Here is a 21,721-nt window from a genome sequence, read left to right on the forward strand (position 1 = left end):
CTAAATCCCACTCGGGTGTTTTACGAGGGGTGACGGGAAGGTCCGGCCGGCCCGACGGCACAAAAGGCCACTCCTGTTTTATGTTGGGAAGGGGTCGTTCGGAGGGGGCTCGGGGGGCCTCGCCCGATTAACGGCCACTCAAGCGTAACAAACGTCGGTATAAACGGCCTCCCGAGAACAATGCCCCGTAAAAACGCTGACGTCAAGAAAAGGCCCCGATTCCGGACGGGCCCGTTCGGTAAGGTCGCCCACCGGCACACTCACCAGGCCGTCGCAGTTGCTCATGGCGACCGAGGCCCCGGGGACGTCCGCGATGTCGCCCACAAAGGCGCAGTCCGTCTCGAGCGAGCCGATCCTCGCGGCGCCGCGGCGGGATCCGGTCCGGTCCGTGAGCGGCGGGGAAGCTCCGCCGGCGGTGCCCGTGCCCCGCTCGTCGTGCCATTCCACCGTGGCCCCCGGGGCCACCAGCCGGCGGTTGGGCCGCAGCCGCAGATGGAACTCCTTGCCAAAGGCGCTGATGTTGAAGTAGAGCCGATCCGACAGGGGGGCCGGCGGCGGCGCGGCGGACGCCTCCCTCCTGACTCGCTGCTTGTGGCTGGCCGACAGCAGGTGGGACAGGAAGCGCCCGTGGGCGTCGGTGCTGAAAGGCGTGACCAGGCCGTATTCCTTCAGACGGCGCGTCAGGGCATCTGCAACACAAGTCGCCATGTCAAAAAGACACCAAGCGGAGCGTAGCGCCCGCACACGTATGCTGACAACGTGAAAGATGGGCCAAGGGGCCAAGGCCGAGCGCTCGCTCACCGGACACGCTTGCTTGCTTGCTTGGTTTTGGAACACGTTTGCAACATGAGCGCCGACGCGCTTTCCGCTGGCCGAAAAGAAAGCAAAAAAGATCCGGACACAGAGCGCACCCTGCGTCGAAGCCCTCACTTGGAGCAAGACGCGCTGAGGTCACGGCGACCCGATGAGAGCCGCAAGGGGGACATTTGCACTGTGGATGCAGGAAATGAAAAAAGAGCACGCCAGACAAGAACAAACATGGCTTTGTTTGCCGTTTTCTGCTGCTTTTCCACCGAGAAGCTGTCAAATCCGGGCCGCGTGAAACGCAGCATTTGGAAGGACAAGCATTTTGACTTTTGTTCAATCTTACGCTGCATTTCCACCGCAGAAGCGCACAACAATAAATATAGACACACACACACACACACAATTTATACTGGTTAACTTATTTTTAGGCGAATAAAAGCGTGTGAAGATTGACATTTTTCAAATCCTTTCTATTTTCAATCGCCTACACGGTGAAAAAGAAAGACTTGGCACGATGACCACAGTTTGACCCACGCACCGACTCTTTGCTACAGCGGAACAACGCTCATTGTCGGCGGCCATGTTTTTTTTGTTGTTGTTTGTTTTGTTTCTGCACCCCCAGAAGGGAAAGTCCCCACTTTCCCAGGCGGACCTTGAATGCAGCACGCCGGCAATTCCCCGCTTTTTCAAATGGCAAAACAGGAAGTGAGCAAAGAGCGGTCAAGCGTGAGCGGAAGCGGCTTTAGCAGGGACATAAGGTGGCGCGGCACGGACCGCGTCGAGGCTCGACTCCTCACTTAACCTCCCGATGGAGAACAGATGTGGAGGAGCCAGAGGTGGAATTCGCACTTCCTGTCTGAAGGGAGCCTGTAGAGCACCGGAAGACCAAAAGTGCGCGTGTCCGTGTGAGGGGGTCGCGCGGTTTTTCAAACGACTCGCCTTGTCGCCTCACCACATACATCGATCACCAAGCGCTTCTCCAACGGACCCGCGGGCATTGCTTTCCGTAGGTGTAAAAAGCAGGACGCGAGAGAAGTCGACCGCGAGCGGCTTCCGCCCCGAACTGGTCAGCGGGGCGCACGCTGAGACAAACGGCCATTCCCAACCGATCCCGCGCTGCCTGCGCACGAGCCGGCCCGGAGGACGCCGACACCGTCGGTGCGGTGCCATCCATCAATGACGTGGCTCACTTTTACTTTGTCCGGTTTTTTTGAAATCTGAGATGCAAGTGCTGTTTTTTTGTAGATTCCTTCCTCCCCACCATTTTTTTTTTTCATTGAAACTCACCTTCTCGATCATCTTCGCCAGCCTGCAAGACAAAGGGAGGGATTTAATGAAAAACCATTCAATAGTCACGAACCGGGCACGTGCAATCTTGTGAAAATGACCCCCCTCCCCTCCACTCCCCCAAAAAGAGCCTTATTTTAGACGTTATGTAACGGGACAAAGTGTGCAGTGTGTGTGTGTGTGTGTGTGTCAACATCTCACACACTGCGAGCATTTAAGGGTGTCAAACGTGCAAGCAACTTTTTTCCCCCCTCCGGGCAGTCAGTCCCTCTTTTAAAGGTTGATCGTTTTCAAAAAAAAAGGAGACATTTGACCATGAAAGTTGTTACCTGGGCGGCTGAAGTGGCGACGAATCCCAGCAGCACCAACAAGGCGACTGACAGCGCGGCCATCGCGAGTCTTGGCAAGGAAAACTGAAGAAATCAACAAACGGCCTGTGCGGCAGAAGCTTGCCTCCCTCCGCCTTGTCCTGGTTTTGGGTTTTTTTTTTTTTCTTTTTCGCCTTTTGGTTTGTGCGAAATGACGCGCGGAGTGCAGAGAGGCGAGTTGCGTCACTTTTGGGGGTGGGGGGGTCACTCGGTCACTCCAAAGTTGACGCGAGTCCGCCGCCGCTCACTTCTCGGACGCCGCACAGCCGCGCGACCAGCCAGCCCGCCTCGCCCGCCCGCCCGCTCGAGCCCCCGCCTCGCAAACCAAATAAGGCAGGCCCTCGGTGACGTCACCGCAGCCAGACCCCCGCCGTGCGTACCCGCGAAGGGTCGACGGCAAAAGTCTCCACAGTCCTGTTGTTTCATTTCAGAACTTTTTTTTCCTCCGTTTTAATGAGACCGAGAACCTGGAAACATGGAGAAGAGGACAAGAAAAATCAATATGGTTGCCAATGCCCCCCCTCCCCCCAAATATACAAATTGTGTGTGTGTGTGTGTGTGTGTGTGTACCTCCACAGCCCGGTACCAATTGTGACTTCGTCGTTGCTGTTTTAAGGGAGTTGACTGGAGCTTGAGGCCAATCAGGTCCAAGCTGCAATTGGCCAGCTGGTTCCCAGGTGCTTGCAATGACCTTTGCCTGAAACAATTCGCGTCGACCGGACGTATGAAGCACCACACGCTGATGTCACATAGGAACAATTTTGGATGGAGACAAATGTGCACCTTTCTCCCATCCAAAAGCCCCCCAAAAAAACAGCATTTTTAAGATGCGTTTTATGTCCTCACAACAACCTTGTCACCTGTTTTCCGAGTTGGGTCACGTGACGTTCGCAAGCCGAGCCTCGAGCAATTTGTGATGGACAGCGAGACGGGCCGCCCCCGAGATGGAGACAAACGGCTGCATTTTGCTCCCAAATTCTTCTTCCGCCAACGCAATCTGAATGCAAATGCTGCGTCCGCTCTTGTAAAAAGAAAAAAAGGGGCATTGAAGATATTTTGGGAAGCTCACTGCTTTCTCCACTGTATGAAATTGAGAACATCTCGGTTTTGGACTTGACTGCCACTTGAATCCTTTGACCTGATGTGCGTGTTTGCTCATGGTGAAAACACTTCGCATGTATTTTTCGTTTTGGAGGAAAAAAAAGAAAGAAAAGGGACATATCAGGGGGTATAATTTTTCAAATAATTCCCGAAGAAAGACTTTCCCTCTTTGCTTTGCTTTGTTGAACTGCAGAGCAAAAACTTTGACGGTTGTCAAGATCAACGAAAAAGAAGCGATCGTAGAAAGAGGCGTTCGGAAACGTCCCCAGAAATTCTTCATTCAACAGCCCCCTCGGAGGATGCCCGATGGAGGACCATTTGAGGCCAGCGACGAGGAGGCGGGCCGACCGTCGACCACCGGCCCGTCGGGGATCAAGTTGACCCCCGGCCTGCCGACGCCGGGGGCCGCAATCTGGAATGTTGCCTTTTGACTCTTTCTGCTTGCAACACAATGCCCGGCAACGTCTTTAGCGGGCAGGTTATGTTCCGTTGACAAAGGCCCGCGCCGCACCTCATGGGCTCACTGACGCATGCTTCTTGTTGTCGATGTGTGTGTGTGTGTGTGTGTGTGTGGGGGGGGGTGTCACAATAAAACAATCGGCGGCGGCTAAAAGACGGGACATTCCATTCGAGGGTGGGAGCTAAGAATAATTGACATAAATTAAAAAATGCTTGTCATAGCCTGAATGGGGCTACCCCCCACCCCCTCCTCCACCACCACACACAAATGAATGGGGGGGGGGGGGGAGGCCTTCTTCTTCGATCCCTCATGTCCAACCATTGAGACATGACATGCGCCTCCAAGAAGTGCAAGGCAAGCTGAGGCCTGAAGTGAGCTGCGCTTGTGCCTTTTCCCTCTCTCTCTCCCTCCTCAGATGGGAAGAACATTTTCAGAAGCCGCGGACCCTCAAAATCACGTCCGCGAGGCGGCTCCCGTGAAAGTCCTCCTTGATGTCTGCCGGCGACCTTTGCCTTTGAGGCACTCGCCGCCGCGGCCCGCCTCCCGTTGACTTTCTTCCCAACCGGTCATGCTGGGCCCAACACGCAACGCCATAGCGACGAGCGACCGTCCGCCCGCCTGCCCGCCCGCCGCTTTAACAAGGCTCATTTCGAAGGCGGCGCTGCAGTGGAAAGGGCAATAAAAGCCGTCGGAACCGGGGGCCCCCGTGCGGCGCTGCTGCACCGTCAGATGCCTTCTGACTCCTGACCAGACTCCGAGAGGGTGGGGGTCGGGGTTGGGGGAGAGGAACCCCCCCCCCCCCCAAAAAAAAAAAAAAAAACCCCCCCAAAAAAAAAAAAAACCTCACGTCCATTTGTGAACATGAATGTGATACAAAAGTACAAGCGCAGCTCACGGTCGTCACGTGACGGGACAAAAGCGATCCGAAACGAGAGGAGGTCAACCACGTTCACACCTTACAGGAGGAGAAACAAGCGGCACGCGACGTTGAAAAGTTGAGCGATGAGACAAAAGGCCTTTTCATGCTGCGCACTGTCAACGAAGCCCGTCGTCTTCTCCTACTCGCAGTGAATCCGGAGCGGCGCCGGCGTGACGTCGGGAGGCGCATCCGATGGCAAGGCGGCCGACGGAGCGATTCCGGAGCGCAACCGGCGCGAGAGCAAGCTCCCGGTGACGACACACACACACACGCACATGCGGGGAAAAATGGAGTCAGGCCAAGTGTTTTTCTCCAAATCGGTGAGATTTAATTGGCTCGGAGCGATGCGATACAACCACAAAGACGCTGTGTGCAAAGAAAGCAAAGATGAACAGGACACTTGGTAATGCTCTCCCCGCAAAGAAGGACAGTGCGAAACGAGAACAAATGCAACATTGAATAGGAGGATTCGTGAAGCACGGAATCGCCCGTCAAAGTGAGAGCGCGTCACATAGAAGCCGTAATACTGTTTTGGAAGGTCCTTCCCCCCCACCTGGAGCGGAAGCATCAAAAACGGGGCGCAAAACAAAAGGCCGCCACCGTCCTAGAGCAGGGGTGTCCAAACCTTTTCCCGTCAAAGGCATTTTCAAATGACTGCGGACGGCCCGGGCCCACCCCAAAGCCGGCATCTTCCCGCCGCTTCCAAATGATCACCGGCCTGCGCGAGAAACGGCGGGACTGCCGTACTTCCCGTTTTTCAGATGGTTGCTTTCGATTCATCACCGCCGAGCATTTTTCAGACAATTATCGAACGTAATTGGGACTCGATTGCAGGGTTAGCATTGGTGGCCCGACCGCCGGGCGGCGAGCATTTCGGTCCCGGACGTACGAAATACATTTTTTGGGCCTTTTCGTACCGTTGTCTTTGGACACCCCGGCTCTGGAAGTCCAACATCAACATTGGAGTTTTTTTTGTGAGTTTCTGAAAAGTGCGAGCATAAAAGTGTGGCGTAGCAATGGCAAAAGCATATGTGACATAAAAAAAAAACCCAATTCTTCAAAGAAGATTATATCAGAGATATCTAAGCAGCTCGTCTGGTTATGACTGGGGAAAAAGGTGCATGCTGCGAGGCTGACCGTGTCAACGAACAGGCCAAAATGAAAACAGAGAAAGAACCTGCACAACAAGAGGAGGGGAGCTTCTTCTTCTTCTTCTTCTTCTCATCCCGGCGTCAGCTCTGACTCACTCGTCATCGCTGATGTCAGACGGTTCCTGCGGAGACACGCAAAGAAGCGGCGAGGCTTAGTTGTCTGCAGGCGCGCGGCCTCAAGCGCCCCCCGCGGCATTCTATCGACGGGAGCATCTTTCCAACAACGGCCGCTGTCCTTTTTCCGCCCGGACCGATCAATCATGAATTCAGCCCTTTTTGAAGACTGAAGATCATCGGAGCAGACCGCGCGTCTTGTACGGCGGAGCGAACGGAGTCTTCGGGGCCAGGGGTCGTCAGTGCATCCCAGTACATTTGGGGCGACAGCTGTCCAAAGTCGTCGTGCGCCCGCAACACGCATAGTAAACGTCAAGCGGACGCGTCATTCACGTTTTGACCGGGTGTTGGGGGGATCCCTCACCAGTACACCACAGAGCAGGGGGGGTTTCCCAAAATGCTTCCTCGGAGGACCGCATACAGAAAAACGGAAAGTCGTTTCAAATGGAATGATCTTTCTTCACTCCAGGGTTTTGAGAAAGGTCAACAGTGTTCTCCTTTCAATCCTAAATGCTTGATTTGTATCTTTGAAGAGTGAGAACAGTCTCCAAACAAATGTCTTGGTGGTGCTGACATCTTCCCTTCTCACTCTGCTCACCTTCACCTTTTTTCAACGAATCCTGCGCTCGGACAAATGGACGGCGGGCCGCAAACGGCCCCCGTTTGCGGCCCGCTGCCACAAAAGCAACGGGACGAGGCTGCAGGTGCGTCAAATGGAAGTGTCCGACTTTAGAATGGGAAAACCCTCGGCCCCTCGTAGCGACATCCGTTGGCTAACTTTTCCGGCAGCACTGCGCGCGGCGGCTCTTTCTGGGCTTTGGACTTACATTGGCGTCCTGGTCGTCGTCGCTTTCGTCGTCACTGACGACGGGCTTGGCCTTGGCTCGGGCCTGCCTCTTCTTGCCCCGCTCGGCGCTCCCGCGGCCCTCCTTGCTCAGCTTGATCTTCACCCACACCGGCTTGGCTGGAGCCCGCAAACAAGAACGGTACTTTTCTTTTGCTTGTTATGGGTTTTTTTTCCTTCTTATTTTGTCCTCGGGCAGAATGACTATCGGGTGGGAGTTAAATGAGGCTCGCCGCGCGGGACGACTGTCTGGCTCTGCGCTGCGGCATTTCAACGAGAGCGAGCGAGCGAGCGAGCGTGCGCGCGTGCTCACCCTCAGCCTCCGAGTCTTCCTCCTCGTCCTCCTCTTCGTCGTCGTCCTCGCTGTCGTCCTCGCTCTCCTCGTCCTTGGCGATCTTCTGCCTGGCGCTCTTGAACACCGACTGGAGCACGATGGAGTCCTCGTAGATCTAGGGCGACATGTCGGCAAAGGTGCGTGACTTTCGTACAGCCGGGTCACGTCCTTTTTGGGTCGGCATCTGAAGCGCCCGCCGCTTCTATTTGAAAGGAGCCCATTTTTTTGCTCTCCGCTCTAAACCCTCTTGAAAAGGGCTCGGCACCCGAGACGAAAATGCGAATTCGACAGCGGGACTCATGGCGGAAACCAAGACCCGAGAGATGGGATTCGGCTGCTGTCGAGTGCAGACGCTCGTTTGAAGCTCGAAATGCCTCCAACCAACTCTTACCCCGACTTGAAGCCCTGACGTTGAAACCCTGATCGCGGCTGATTTATTCAGGTGTTGACTGATTTCCTTTCAACACCACCCGAGAAGCAGACACCATTTTCTTTGGAGAGGGATTGATTTCAAAGCTTTGTTTTGTGGGTTCTTTTAGGTTGAAAAAAGCAAAAGGGCCCGCAGAGATGAGGTCAACTCCAGCCGAGGCGATTGTACTTCCGCTGACCTGAGATCCCTCCAGGTTGAAGGTCTGCGCGTTGTGACAGAGCAGCATGACGTCCTTCTCCAGGTCACCGACGCTGCGGTACTTGTGGCTCCTGACGCGCTCCTGCCGAGCGAGAGCGAGAGCGCGCTTAAGCGAGAGCGCTTGAGCCCGGAAAGCCCCGAACCTTGACGGGCGCGGACCTTGATCTTCTTGAAGTCCACGGGCTTTCGGATCAGCTCGTAATATTCCGGAAGCTCCTTTCTGGACGGCAGCTGGACAAAGACCTCGCTGAGCTGTCTGCCGGCCCTGAAAAATACGACAAAAGCGGCCCGTTTGCTGCCGGAAACTCATTTGAAACACTCGGCCTGACTTCCAACCAGGGCGCGACCGACTCGATCGTCGTTTTTCAAAATAAGAAGAATCGGCTGGAGTTTTGCCGCTTAAAGCGTCAACGTGCGGCGCACCTGCGCAGATTTGGTCGCCCCCCCCCCCCTTTTCTTTACACCTTGAGGCGCAACCGAGCACCTTCTCGGATCCCCTGGTGTCAAAAATGGATGGAAACGGTAGCCGGAGGCCGTTTGCTCTGTGGGTAAATTGATCAAAGGATCGACCGCGAGCACCAGGGTGAAAAATGTTTGCCGCTGATCGTTCCCCAAATCCTCGATTGCTTGGCTCCTTGAAAAGCCTCACCCTTGTCCGGAATCCCGGCCAGGCTCGAACGTTTGAACGGCCAAGCTCGAGCGGGAGGTCCTCACCCGTCTCTGTAGTTGATGACGGTGTCGATGATGGTGTTCATCTGCTTGGTGAGTTTGGGCGGGTTGGGCGAGAGCTTCTCGGCGGGCGGGCGCCCTCGCCTCTTCTTGGCCTTGGCGCCCCAGTCCTCCCTGGCCGACGGCTCCTTGTCCTGCCGCCGCTTGCGTTTGCGCTTCTTCAGTCGGATCTCCTCCTCCATCTCCTCCAGGTTGCCGTCCTCGATGGCCTGACGGCGACAAACGCGGCGGCCGATTTGAAAGCCAAATTCCCAAGGCTAACTCTGGCTTGAAGCCCCACTTTGAAAAGCTGAGCGAAACCCCAACCCGGGACGCTCAACCGAATCGTGAACTTGAAGCGGCTTCCCGGACGCCAGCTTTACCCGCTCATTGAAATCCTAATTTGAAAAGCGTCACTCTTGCGAGAAACCCAGATGTTTGCTTCGAACCCGAGCTTTCTGTGAAAGCCTCACCCTGGTTTTGAAAGCCACGGTGCCTTGGTGAAACCCGCGACATTGGTTGAGACGCAAGTTTGAAAACCTAAGCCCCGCTCGACAGCCTCATTTGGAATGGAAAGCCTACTCGGGGACTGGAACTCTTGCTCGAAAGCCTACTCCTTGCCTCCACCTCGACTTTGAAACCTTTGTCAATTCCTCAGCGTGGCTTCAAAAGGCCAATTTGAAGCCCCAAGAAGAAGAGCTTGAAACGCTCATGATTGATGAAGAGCCTACACGTCCGAAACCTAAACCTTGTTTGAGACGCGAAAGGCCGACTGGAGAGCCGGACCCTCGCTCAACACATCAATTTGAGGCGAAGCGCAAACGCTCGATGAAACCCGAACGCGAAACCCGAGCGGAGATCTGAAATCCAATTTGGAAACTCCAAGTCGGGAAACATTGGCGGTGGCGCGTTCGTTCTCGGCGCTTCGCACAAACGTGCCGACCGGACGGCAAAGAAACAGCCGACGCGACTTTTACCCGCAGCCACTGCTTCTCGGTCAGCGCGTCGCTGTAGTCCACGTCGCGGCGACAGCGGGACCCTCGGCCAAACATCTTCTCCTCCTCCTCCTCGTAGGTGAGGCGCTCCACCTCGGCGTCGTCCTTGATGATCCAGGAGGGCAGCTCGTCCTCCTCCATCAGGCGCGGCTTACGTTTCGGGTTGCGGGCGTCCTCCCGCCGCCGGTCCATGTCAAAGCGCTGCAACCGCGCGGTCGGCTTGAGTGGGAGCGCGGCGACCGCTCGGGTATCTCGTCCCCAACAAACGACACCCGGCTTCCTTACCATGTACAGCTCAAACTCGTCCTCATTGCGGGCGATCATCTGGTTGAGGGTTTCGTCATCCGGTACCTCATTTTCTTCCTGCATGTGAGGGCGATGGTAGAAAACCGTTCAACTACAAAGACAGATCTTCATTCATTTTTTTTCAATTACAAAAAAAAAAAGATTCCGTCTCTCGGCAAATCATCATCATCATCATCATCATCATCAAGGCATGAAAAGGTTCAATCCAATAATGACTCCAAGTCGTCGAAATCAGTCAACAACAGACCTCGTTCTGCTCCTCGTGCTCGAGGATGGCCTGCAGAAAGGCGCGGCGCTCGTGGCTGGAGGACTTCTGGTCGAACATGCCGGCCTGGATCACCTTCTGGTCCACGTTGAGCTTGTACTTGGCGGCCGCCAGGATCTTCTCCTCCACGCTGTTGACGGTGCACAGGCGCAGCACGCGCACCTCGTTCTGCTGCCCGATGCGGTGGGCGCGGTCCTGCGCCTGCAGGTCCTGAAAATGGTCGGCGAGATGCGCCTTTCATTTATTTGCTGGTCGTACGCTCTACGCATTTTCATCGATACAGCGCACAATTTTCGGCGAACACTGGTGGCCAAGTATGTTAAAAAAAGAAAACGCACACAATTTGCCACTGGTATTTCGGCCAACGTTCCCTTCAAATTTCCACGCGCCCGAGCATTCACACAAACTCCAGAGTGAGCAACGTGAGAGGCTCGCACGCGGCGGGCCGAACCGCTCCCCACACCCGTCCAAAACCTGAGATCGTAAGCGATGTGCGGGAATGCTGTTACCGTGACAACAGCGCAGCCGGCTCAAGCGCGGTCGTGCTGATCAACCGCGGCACTCGCGACACACACAGATGGCTTCCATTTTAGGCCCGTGTTCAAATGTAGAGCGCAGCGTGGTTGGCATGGATGCTCACCCCACCAACACATACACACCTGATGGGGGTTCCAGTCGCTGTCAAAGATAACGACGGTGTCGGCGGCTTGCAGATTGAGTCCGAGGCCGCCGGCCCGGGTGCTGAGCAGGAAGATGAAGTACTGCGATCCCGCCTCGTTGAATTTCTTCAGCAGCAACGCTCGGTCATCTGACTTGGTGGTTCCTGAAACCATCAAAGAACCGACGCCGTCGCGGCTTGCGTTTGAGGAGGCAAAATGTGATCGAAGCGGCCCGAAAGCCTCTTCGAGCGCCGTGCCTCACGTGGACCATACGTGCTCATTTCTCTTCCGGTTACCGAGCCCGAAAATTATGATGGAGCTCCACCTCCATGTGAATTTACGAGTTGCCGAGATCAAATGTGATGAGAAGGTGTCACGACTCCAAAACGTGCTGCCTTTACTTCACTTTTCCATTTTACGACCATCGTAGTGCAATCTTACCGTCCAGGCGCAGATATTGAAAGTTGCGGTAGCCGAAGTAGTCCTCCATGATGGTCATGAGCGAGGGCATCTGGCAGAAGAGCAGCACCCGGTGGTTGGTGGCCTGCAGCTTGGGCAGGATGCGATCCAGGAGCTCAAACTTCCCGGAGGCTCGGTACAGGTCGGGCCTGCGTTGGGAACGGACGGCGCAATTACTGACCGACAATATGACCGTCCGCCGCACGTGGCCCTGACGTCTCAAGTCCTTTCCCGGCTCATCGGTACAGCACTAATATTGATCGTTCTACGCAGAGGGCAAAAGGGCCGATGAATGGGAGTCCCGTTCGACTGTCTACTGTCGCTTCAAGGGCGAATGAGAGCGAAGAAGGGCGCACTCTGCCTTGGCTTTGCAGTAGAGGGACGGTCGTCTCAAAACAGGGCCATTTCGGCGAGACTTGGTCTTAGGGGTAGTATGGCAGAGGTGTGTTACAGACCGCTTGTTAAAAAAAAAAAATTCTCAGCGAACTTAGTGGAATTTGTGAATTCAAATGAGGTCGCAGGTGCCGATGACTAAGCAGCTAAATCGCAGATGATGAGTGCCACACACTTGCCATCGTGTCTGTTGTTGTCACATGAGAATGCTTTGCAGCCCAAGCACTGGCCACACACGCGGCAGCTGCTATCGGCAGAGACATCCAGCATTCGTGACGCCGCCTTTCCGACCGAGACGGCTCAAATGACGCCCGCGCCGCGCTAATGACGAGCGGCGGACAATGCTTGGCAATTACTGGCACGCCATGTTGGCTCCACATCAAATCATTTGTCTTTGCCAAGCACGGGGGTCGGAAAACAGACAAAAGGGAGCCTTTTGTTCCCTCCAACTTACCCGCTGATGATGCCGTTGGGGTAGCCCAAATGCTCGGCAAATGACTCCTGCGGGAGAGAATTAAACGATCAGAGGACGGCTCTCCTGTGGCTGGAGCCGCGTTTTACAGATTGCTCCTAATTAGCACACAGACGGAGTTGACCTCGATATGCTGGAACATGTACGGGTGGTTGCAGATCTTCTTCAGCTGCATGATCGTGTTCATCAGGGTCTTCGCTCCCCCTTTGCCCTGAACACCAAAAGGGCGTCAATGAATGCCACGTGGAGCCAACGTGGGATGAAAGCAAGCGCCGTTCGTTGGCGAGGGTTCCCCAGAGTCGGTACCTTTTTGTCTTTCTCCGAGCCATCGGTGAGGAGGATTCCCTTTTGCATGTGGCGGTACAAGACCTTCTGTATGGCGGACATGTCGCATTTGATAACATACTCCACCTGTGCAAAAGGAAAAATCGGCAAAGTGAGCCGCGCGAAATGCAGGCATCCGGTGAATCTCTGCAAATGTGGCATGCGGTATTTCATCCCTGAAAGTTGAAAGCGGATCGCTGGATTCATTTCCATTATTCGTTCAAGCAGGCCTTGATTTTGAACAGGGACGTGAGAGTTCACAAAAAGGCCTTCAATGACTGACTGCTTGGGAGTCACCTTTGAATCTGCTAAGCAGTTCTCCAAATTGGGTGAGGGGGGGCATCCCAAAAGGTGTAATTAGTTGAAATGATTCTAAATTAATTTTGGGGGTCAGAATGAAAAGACAAATCTTTACCCACAACGACTTCAAAGGACATGGGGCAGACGGCAGAAAACGAGATCCCAAAACAGTGTTTGCTCATCAATTATTTTGGTGTTGGGGTCGAGTTATCCGATTTGAAAATTTTGCATCTGCCTCAAAATTGACCCAAAGGGAGGAGGTGAAGCATCTTTGCGACTCCTTTTGGGGTGTTAGGCCCCAGTGCGATATGCTTCTCAAAACGTGCGGTGACTTTATCGCTTCTCAAAACGTGCGGCGACTTTATCGTCGCCAAAATCGGCCGACTTTGCGGCTCTCACGACCGACGCCGTGAAACCCGCCGCAGTCAAGTCAATGACCAAATGCGAAGCTTCTCACCTTCTCGGGCAGCTGAGACTCCACCTCCTTCTTCAGGCGGCGCAGCAGAAAGGGGCGGAGAACCTTGTGCAGACGTCGAATAATCAAGATGGTCTCCTCCTCGTTGAGGTCCACCTGAACAAAGTTTTGTCAAGAGCAACTTCTCAATAGGAACAATCAAAGCGCAACCGGGCCACCCCAACGGCACGCAGGCCCTGGCGGCGGGAAGCGAGACTGATAGAAATTGAAGATGCGCACCCTCTCGCCCGTCATGGCGAAGGGCGCGTTGAACCACTGCTCGAAGGTGCTGCAGCTCTTGAAGATGGTGGGCAGCAGGAAGTTAAGCAGCGCCCAGAGCTCGGGCAGCTTGTTCTGCAGCGGCGTGCCGGTGAGCAGCAGGCGGCGTGGCGCCACGTAGTGCGTGTTCAGCACCTGCGTCAGCTTGCAGTGGTGGTTCTTCATGCGGTGGCCTTCGTCCACGATCATGTACTTCCAACGGATCTGGAAAGGGGACTCCGTTCAGTCGTGCGGAAAAGGACGGAAAACATTCTGCTCCTTTTGCATTTTGATGAGTCCAATGAGGAAAAGCCGATGAAAAAAGCTTTTGCGCAATCTCACATTCAGGAACCTCTCGTTCAATGCTCCGCTTAGGGGAAAGATGCGCCTTTGAAGGCTTCAAAATTTGAAAAAGGCAAGCCAAATATCCCAGCGGGCCAGATGGGTAGAAGTCGTGGGGCTTTTTGCTTGCTGGCGAGCTAACAGGTTCCTGGAAGCTCTTTGGAGGCCATAGACCAGTTGCATCAAGGTGTGTCCACATGCAGTCGCCGAGATGCTTTGGGGAACGTCAACCAACCGCTTTATTCAACGCAGCGGCACGCTCATTCAGCTTGCGGCTAACGCCGCGTGACATTCGAGCACATGCTTCCTGCTAATTAGGTACCCAATGCATTTGCATTCCGATATATTGCGGTGACCTGAATAACACAACACACTTGGGAATGGAAATAACTACGTCGAGCCATTCTGTAAAGTGCGGCATCCGGGAAAAATACATGTTGGCGTGCAGCTAGCCAAGCGCGCACTGTGGTGGTAGACATGGGCCCAAGTAATTCGAAGCAATGAGCTGAGGTAGGGTTCAAAAAGAAAATTTGGTCTCACCTTGGCCAGTATGTGCTTGTCCTTGATGATGTACTCGTATGTGGTCAGCAGAACGTTGAACTTGCCGCTGCGGAGCTGCGGCACCAGTCCTCGGCGCAGGCCGGGGGTACCCTTTCAGTGGAGAAAGGCAGAGATTTATTTAGTTAGTTTGGACAAATCATGCATATTCTCAAGGAAGAAAGGCAGAGATTTATTTAGTTAGTTAGTTTGGACAAATCATGCATATTCTCAAGGGCTTTTTGATTTTGATTTTTTTTTTAACCTTGTATGCAATTTTGACCACAGACGGGGCCCACTTGTCAAGCTCGTAGATCCAGTTGGATAAGGTCCTGAAAGCCAAAAAAATGGATATGAATTATAGAGATGCACGCAAGCTTACCCAAAGCAAGACTTCTTTCCATGCTGCACTGAGTCAAATTATTGCTTGCTATCAGAGACTTTTGGAAGGCGTTTGGAATTGGCTGGCCGGTCAAGGAGAAAAGGGGCAAACGGTTGAGTTCATGTTAAAAGATGACATCTGAGCTTTAATCTGCCAAAACAGTCATTCGAGAAGACAGCGTAGTCTTCCGCTGTCTGCACACCCTGGAGAAATAGCATCCAGTTGAAGTGAGAACTATGGACTAATCATGTCCAGTAACAAAGCTGCGAAACAAATAAAAATGCATTTTCAAATAGCACCCAGAAACAATCGGACAAGTGAGCAAATCGGCTCTTGGAAAGCTGGCGAGCTCTCGTTTATTTACTGCATTGATGAGAGGGTGGGAGGGAGAGGGGGAGAGAGAGAGAGAGCTGCTCAGCCAAGGAGTCGGAACCGGGTGATGACGCAAATCTACAATCTTTGTTTGAGTCTAATATTGTATGTGTGTGCAGTTTTCTGAATGCAAAGGTTTACGGTTGTGCTTTTCTGTCGATTCTTGATGAAGTTCTTGATATCCAAGACTGTCTGGTGTGTTTGAATTGAATGGTCAACGGTCAGCGGGCTGTCACTTGCATGGCGCTTTTCTACCTCGGGTACTCAACGCGCTTCACACTGTCATCTCATTCACCTCCTGATGGCGCAGTGTCAGGAGGAACAGGGGTTTCCGTGTCTTGCCCAAGGGCACTCCGACGCCAGCGTTACGTCAGATGCGAGCATAAGGAAGCTCCTGTCTCATCTTCACATTTGTATGGTAATGAGGAAGAGGCGCGCACGCTGCTTGTGCGAGAGGGCTGGAGTGGCGTCCAAGGATTTGAAGGGATTAATGGTGGGCAAAAGCAGCCCAAGATAAATTGCTGCTTCCAATCAAAGACTGAGGAGCTTGTTTGATTTATACCTTGCAAAGTTTTGCGCCGCCTCAGTTGACATCAAGTGTTGGTAATCCGGCAGCGACTCATCATCGTGCGGCGCACAGGCTGCCCGCTTATCTGTGTTTGTTTAGCCGGCGCAATACGTAACATCAAAAAGTCAGGAAGTATTCATTAGCTGCAACCGGATTTCATGCTGCTGGAATAAACAGATAAACGTAATAAATAAATAAATAAATAAATAAAATGAGGGGAGGGGTTGAGAAAATGTGTGTTGTGTTAGTGTGTGTGTGTGTGTGTGTGTCTATAATGTGGAAATAAGAGCAAATATGACACATCATTTTCTGTATTAGGGATTAATTTGGTTGTAAATTAGGGTTTAAAATTAGGATTCCAAACCTAGGTAAGAAAAGGTTAGGCTTACTTTCAAATGAAGGTTAATCATTCAAATTGGACTTCATGTCGGGGATGAGGTTTCACAATGGAGTTTAGAAATTCAGGTTTCAAGGCAGAGTTAGGGTTTGAAATTTCGATTTCGAGGCAGGATTAGGATTTCAAATTAGGCAGCCAAAGCAATGTTATGGCATCAAGCCTGGATTGGTAGTGCGAAGAAGAGAGCCCGACTCCTTTTGCAAGCTACAATCTCCTGCTTTACTTCGCCGAACCCCAAGTAGCCCCCTCGACCCAGTGCTGTACTACCAAGTGTGAGAAAGGCCCTACGCATCGGGTCACTCGAGAAAAGCCTTCAGTGGGCGGGCGAGTACTGACGAGAGCGGCACGATGATGAGATAGGGCCCGTTGAGCCTCTTGTGCTCCATCAGGTACGTGATGAGGGCGATGGTTTGGATGGTCTTGCCCAGGCCCATCTCGTCAGCCAAGATGCCGTTTAAGTTGTTGTTGTACAGCGACACCATCCACTCCAGGCCTTGAATCTGCACAGGGCACAGGAAAGAAGCGAGAGCATTGTCATGTACCTTTTAACACTCCCTAGGATACGCACGACAATAAAAAGTGTGTTGGAACATGAAAGCGATAATAGCCGGGGGGGTATCCAAAAGAGGAAAAATAGCATAGTGGAGGCGTGGCCATCGGAATAACAAATTAGGGCTAATCCGCTCTCTTCCCAGATGACTAAGTCATGCAGACTGAAAAAATAAAGCTGCTTAGCATATGACAGCTGGAGAAAAGACATCGACAACAAAAAGACCATTTGCAGGAAACACATGTGAGGCTCAGAGGATATGCAGGGCGACTGTCAAAGCCTTCCAAATGGCTAACAAGACTCGAACTACAAGGTCTTAAGAGAGGACAGTGCATCTCACCTTATTCAGTGCATGCCGCGGACACACCAACGGCGTTTGAGAGCCGAGACAAGGGCTTGATTTGTCACAAATTTGAAGCCTCGTTTTATATGCTTGGCAATTTTTGTTGTTGTAGTAGTGTAATATCATTCAAATTTGGCAGGGTTCTAAGCCACGCTCTGGCACTTGACACTCATGAGTCAAATTTGGAAGACATTTGGAGTTGGTTTTGCTTTACGGGGACTTTCCTTCAAATCTAAATTGTGTCACTCATTTGCTCCAGTGGAGTTGTGCAACTTCTCTTTTGGTAACTGAGAATATGAGCATGAAATTGCTCCTTTGTCCAAGATTAACAAATGATGTCATCCGGTCTTGAAGTCGAGAATGAAACCAATTTTCCTCAAACGGAGTCAATCCAGGAAATAACAAGGAATTCACCCCCGCCCCCACCAGGTGCAATTGGCCAAAAGTGGCCACAATAGAGCTAAATGCTACAATTTGATATAAACGGCGTCTATTACTTCTATCGCTCAAAACCTGAAGTTGGGAAAGAACAAAATCAGATCAAAATACACGCGCTTGGCGAGTTTTGATTACGTTTGCAATCACAGAGCTAAAGTGCTTAAAAGGAAAGCGAGGCGGGCAACAATGGGAGGTAGACCCCAGAGGGCTTTTAAATATTTAGTTAGCAAGTCTTTTCAGCACCTTTGATGGGACACCTAGTCATCGTTTTGAGAGTCTATTTTGATTTGTGGCCAGTGAGAAGACTACTCAGATACGGCTGGGAGGGCGCTCCTCGGGGGTGTACGATTTTTCAACCTCGCGGTACTTGAATGAGTAGTCTGAAATGCACCAAATGTTCCAACGGGATCATTGCCGTTGTGTTTAATTCATTCTTTTTCTGCAATGATGTTAGCTGTCAGACGCGGAGCGGCGTTGGCATGCTCGCTGTGAGCTGACATTGCGCCGTGCCCTTTTGATGATCGGAATTAAGACCCCCGTGCCACCTCGCCGTCTAGCGTCCCTCACTCTCTCCTCATTGTCTCTGAGTGGCCGCTCTCAAACTGCAGGTCTGTGAGTTTGAGAGCCCCCCCGAGTTTGGTCTCGGCTAAATTGCTCTCCATCTTTGGGGCGGAGGGAGTTCGGTTTTTGGTTATGGGCTCCCAGAGAAACATTAGCAGTGCGCACCGCACGCATTTACCTGGTAGTGTTTCAACGAGCCGTTAATCAGAAGAGACGACTGCTTCTCCACCCTCTCGATGACGGCGTGGGCCACGCCGTAGTAGGACTGCAGGCTGGTCTCGTCAGTGGGCACGCTGTACTCGTCGTCCACGTCCTGCTTGGCTGACCTGAACGTGTGTGTGTGTGTGTGTGTGTGTGTGTGTGTGTGTGTGTGTCAACATCAGACTCACATCCTCATTCCATTGCTATATGCTGCTTGTTAAAAAAATGAAGATAAGAAGTACAATACTCGATAATGTGCTTGGCCTCTCCAGCGGGATCTTCTATGGTCTTGTCATTTTCACCCTTGGCCGCCTCTTCCTCCTCCTTGTGACATAAAATACACTTTGAGGATCAAGGCGTGTGTAAGTATTACAAGTGGTACTGTAGTTGTGATGTGGAGCATGGCATGGAGAGAGAGCATATCTGAAATGTGCAAGACTACTGCCCCCTGGTGGATTGGCGTTGTATTGCCAATAACGCTGACTTGACTTGATTGTGAGGAGTGTCCATTTGGCTTTTTGTTTGATGGTGTGCCATGAGAGTTTTCTGTGTCTTGACCCAAAGGTTGGAAAACAATGCAGTCGTGCTGCCCTCCGTGAGTGAGTGTAAGCGGGAAAAAAAAAAGACACTTATGACTCACTGACCTCCTCCTCAAACTCGGAGCCGCTCTCCTCGCTGTCTGACCTCGGCGCAACCTCGTACCTGTGGTAAGGACAAAAAGCCGACGCTTGAATCAACACGTCTATTATTGAGCAGGGAGACCCAGAAACTAGAGCCAAAAGAACGAGTCTCCTCACCCGGGGTTCATCTCGAGCCAGGCCTCCAGCTGGCTGGATTTGGGCGCCTCAGTACCCTGCAAAACTTTGCCCGTCTCCGTCTGGATGACCTTGACGGGCAGCTCGCTCATCTGGCTGCTCTCGTCCATTGGCTGCGAACACACCAGGAGATGTCAATGATGGCATATTGTTTTCAGAGCGACCTCAAACGACACCTCGCCTGTGTCCTGCTGGTTGGCGAGCGATGAACCGTGCATTAGCAACCATCGACCGATTTGCCGCTTTCACGGCTACCCGCACTAAAAACAGATTAGCCATTGAGGGAGGCGGGCGGTTGATAAACAAACAAACAAATAAAAAAAGGCTCCCTGTACAATGACAATAATTATATTCCTGCACAACGGCCAACGCTTTTATCTGGTCTACCATTTGAAATAAAGTAATTTCTTCATCCTCGCCTCGCTGACTGTCCGTTTATACTGACCACAAATAATAAATCCTCGTCCGAAAGGTGTTATTTGCTGCTGGGTCTCAGCAGACTAAGAGTAAGATAAACAGACCCATTCAAGAAAAAAGAGCAGCTTAGTGAAATGGCCCAGGAAAACCCCAGATAAGGAATTTAAGGAGCTTTGCGAGTTGGCTTGCATGAGGCAGGGAAAGATAGCACAGGGAAAACAGATCATGTACAAGAAAGCAGCGGGAAATTTTGGCCTTGAAGCTGTTTAAGCGGTCAAAGTGGGGTTTTTTTGTTGTTGTTTTTTTTTTTTTAAGAGCAGCTACGTGAGTGCGGGCATGCATGAGGTAGGCAAGCGTGTTCTGGATAAACAGCTAACACAACGCTCTCAAACAGGAAAGCGATGATTAAAAAAAATGGGGGTGGTCTGCGGGGGTTAAAGCAGTTTTGCTAATAAAACAGTTGATTTTGCAAGTGGAGGGAGTAGTTGCGTTTGAAGCAGGCGAGGGGCACGGAGGCAAGTTGAACAGATAACGTCGTGTTTGACAGGAAAACGACGACCGCCGCCGTTGTACCTCTCCATCAGGTCCGATGGCGCTGGTGCCTTCGCCGGCCTCTCCGTCAACTCTCTAGACATGGGAGTACATTCAAGTCATTACACATTGGGGGTCTCCGCGGTCTTTTTCAAGTCCATCATCGTTACGTACTGCCTTCTTCTTCTTCTTGCGTCGCTTCTTCTCCTTTGCCGCCTGCGCGGCTTTGTGCTCGTACACCAAGGTGGTGAGGTTGGCCACGTACTCGTCCGTCTGCTGCAGCAGGTAAGCCAAGCGCTTGTCCTTCTTCTGGTCGATCAGTTTTCGATAGCCCTCCTCATCCTCCGCCTGGCATATGGAAGGAAGGTGTGCTGTTGTCAATTGCTGCGGGAGATGCTTGCGATCTTATTTCTTGACCAAATGAAAGTTGCCCTGTATTGTCAGCGTTTTGGATGTTTCCGTAAGCAGTCCTCCAGAGGCGGTGACCGGGCCTCCTCAGAATCAGTGTTGTTTTCGTCAATGACGATGACGAAATGATTTCGTTAACGCCCCTTTTATTTTTCATGACGATGACGAGATGATGATGAGCGAGCTAAACGGGGCTCTTTGATGACTAAAATATGACGTGAGGTCTGTGAGTTTTTGTTGACGAGAGTGGACAAAATTGTCGGCGTGTGGTGCAAAATGCATGACACACCCTCCTATGGTGCATGTCGTCTGTCTGTCAAAAAATATCAGCAATGCTGCTGCAACCTATTCTGGTTTGGTCACGCCCACTACCTGGCCGCCACGCAGGTCACGCGCACACACCCGCACAACACAACACAAAACGTCCACGGTCAATGGTCTCTCACACATGGACGCGCTTTCCGTGGATGTACCACGGCGGCAGTGTCAACAAAGGGGCTCGGTAGTCGGAAACAAAGAAAAGATCTACGGACACGCTTTCTGTACAACGCAGCGGAAAGAACCATGTCGATTTGAACCCTTCAATTTTCTACTTGCGCCCCAAAACATTCAGGTTAGGGGCCCACTGTGCTACGAGTAAAAACAAAAACCAATTAATGTGTCGACCTGTTGAGGACAACACCAACATATTCCAGTGAATTGAGGTTGTTACCATAAGTCTCCTCATTCTCTCCTTCTCAATCCTCTCAGTCTCTTTCTTCTGCTCCCGCTCCGTGTTGGTGTGCCAGGTGGCAATGGCTCGGGTGAGCTTCTGCATTTTCCCAGACATGGAGCGGTGGTACTCCTTGAAGTCTTTGGCATGCTGGAGAATACTGTTGAGGTACTCCTGGAGAGAGAGGCGGAGGGAAAAATGATCAGCAAGCCATATTTTCCGCGTGCGGCTCGTGTGATGATTTTGCCATATTTGTTTTCTCTTTTCCCAACCTGGTGCTTCTGCCGACGCTTCTTCTCTTGCTCCAACTTCTGCTGCTTCTCCAGCTTCTCGGTCATGCGTGCCTCCCGCAGTGTCTGTCGCTTGCTGCGGCGGTACGCCTTGGAATTGAGGGCCGTTTCCAGGGTGGTGTCCCGGCGCATGCACGCCACTACATCCTGCCTCAGCTGAGGGGAGGGGGACACACACAGACACATATATACATACATAAATATATACACATACACGCACACATGCCCGCCCCCCATTTTTTTTTGGGGGG

The 21,721-nt window shown here is 52.4% G+C and overlaps 2 protein-coding genes across 4 annotated transcripts in view; both read right to left on the reverse strand.

Moving 5' to 3' along the window:
- Positions 1–2,774, reverse strand: part of adamts3 (ADAM metallopeptidase with thrombospondin type 1 motif, 3) — a gene marked incomplete at its 3' end in the record, with an annotated part of 23,805 nt that extends 21,031 nt beyond the window's left edge. Inside the window, exons 1-3 of the mRNA XM_019865924.1 lie at positions 2,424–2,774; positions 2,095–2,116; positions 265–689 (exon numbers count right to left, since the gene is read on the reverse strand). Of these exons, the coding sequence (XP_019721483.1) occupies positions 265–689; positions 2,095–2,116; positions 2,424–2,486 (510 nt within the window). The remainder of the gene's footprint in view (positions 1–264; positions 690–2,094; positions 2,117–2,423) is intronic.
- Positions 2,775–5,247: 2,473 nt separating this feature from the next.
- smarca2 (SWI/SNF related BAF chromatin remodeling complex subunit ATPase 2) overlaps positions 5,248–21,721 on the reverse strand; it is an 18,746-nt gene continuing 2,272 nt past the window's right edge. Inside the window, exons 1-27 of one of the 3 annotated variants that reach the window (XM_019866002.1) lie at positions 21,453–21,660; positions 21,181–21,354; positions 20,235–20,408; positions 20,103–20,156; positions 19,095–19,225; positions 18,942–18,999; positions 18,545–18,621; positions 18,275–18,422; positions 16,541–16,704; positions 14,751–14,817; positions 14,489–14,599; positions 13,589–13,831; positions 13,352–13,465; positions 12,577–12,681; positions 12,395–12,481; positions 12,253–12,299; positions 11,388–11,554; positions 10,947–11,110; positions 10,270–10,497; positions 10,002–10,079; positions 9,699–9,917; positions 8,728–8,951; positions 8,173–8,278; positions 7,994–8,095; positions 7,365–7,500; positions 7,035–7,171; positions 5,248–6,215 (exon numbers count right to left, since the gene is read on the reverse strand). In XM_019866002.1, the coding sequence (XP_019721561.1) occupies positions 6,186–6,215; positions 7,035–7,171; positions 7,365–7,500; positions 7,994–8,095; positions 8,173–8,278; positions 8,728–8,951; positions 9,699–9,917; positions 10,002–10,079; positions 10,270–10,497; positions 10,947–11,110; positions 11,388–11,554; positions 12,253–12,299; positions 12,395–12,481; positions 12,577–12,681; positions 13,352–13,465; positions 13,589–13,831; positions 14,489–14,599; positions 14,751–14,817; positions 16,541–16,704; positions 18,275–18,422; positions 18,545–18,621; positions 18,942–18,999; positions 19,095–19,225; positions 20,103–20,156; positions 20,235–20,408; positions 21,181–21,354; positions 21,453–21,656 (3,549 nt within the window). In that variant the 5' untranslated portion in view covers positions 21,657–21,660 and the 3' untranslated portion in view covers positions 5,248–6,185. Of the gene's footprint in view, positions 6,216–7,034; positions 7,172–7,364; positions 7,501–7,993; positions 8,096–8,172; positions 8,279–8,702; positions 8,952–9,698; positions 9,918–10,001; positions 10,080–10,269; positions 10,498–10,946; positions 11,111–11,387; positions 11,555–12,252; positions 12,300–12,394; positions 12,482–12,576; positions 12,682–13,351; positions 13,466–13,588; positions 13,832–14,488; positions 14,600–14,750; positions 14,818–16,540; positions 16,705–18,274; positions 18,423–18,544; positions 18,622–18,941; positions 19,000–19,094; positions 19,226–20,102; positions 20,157–20,234; positions 20,409–21,180; positions 21,355–21,452; positions 21,661–21,721 lie in introns of those variants that run through there. The other 2 variants (XM_019866003.1, XM_019866004.1) reach the window with 2 other exon arrangements.

This window comes from Hippocampus comes, unplaced genomic scaffold (assembly GCF_001891065.2).
Source record: "Hippocampus comes isolate QL1 unplaced genomic scaffold, H_comes_QL1_v1.1 scaffold190, whole genome shotgun sequence".
In the NCBI taxonomy this organism is placed as follows: domain Eukaryota; kingdom Metazoa; phylum Chordata; class Actinopteri; order Syngnathiformes; family Syngnathidae; genus Hippocampus; species Hippocampus comes.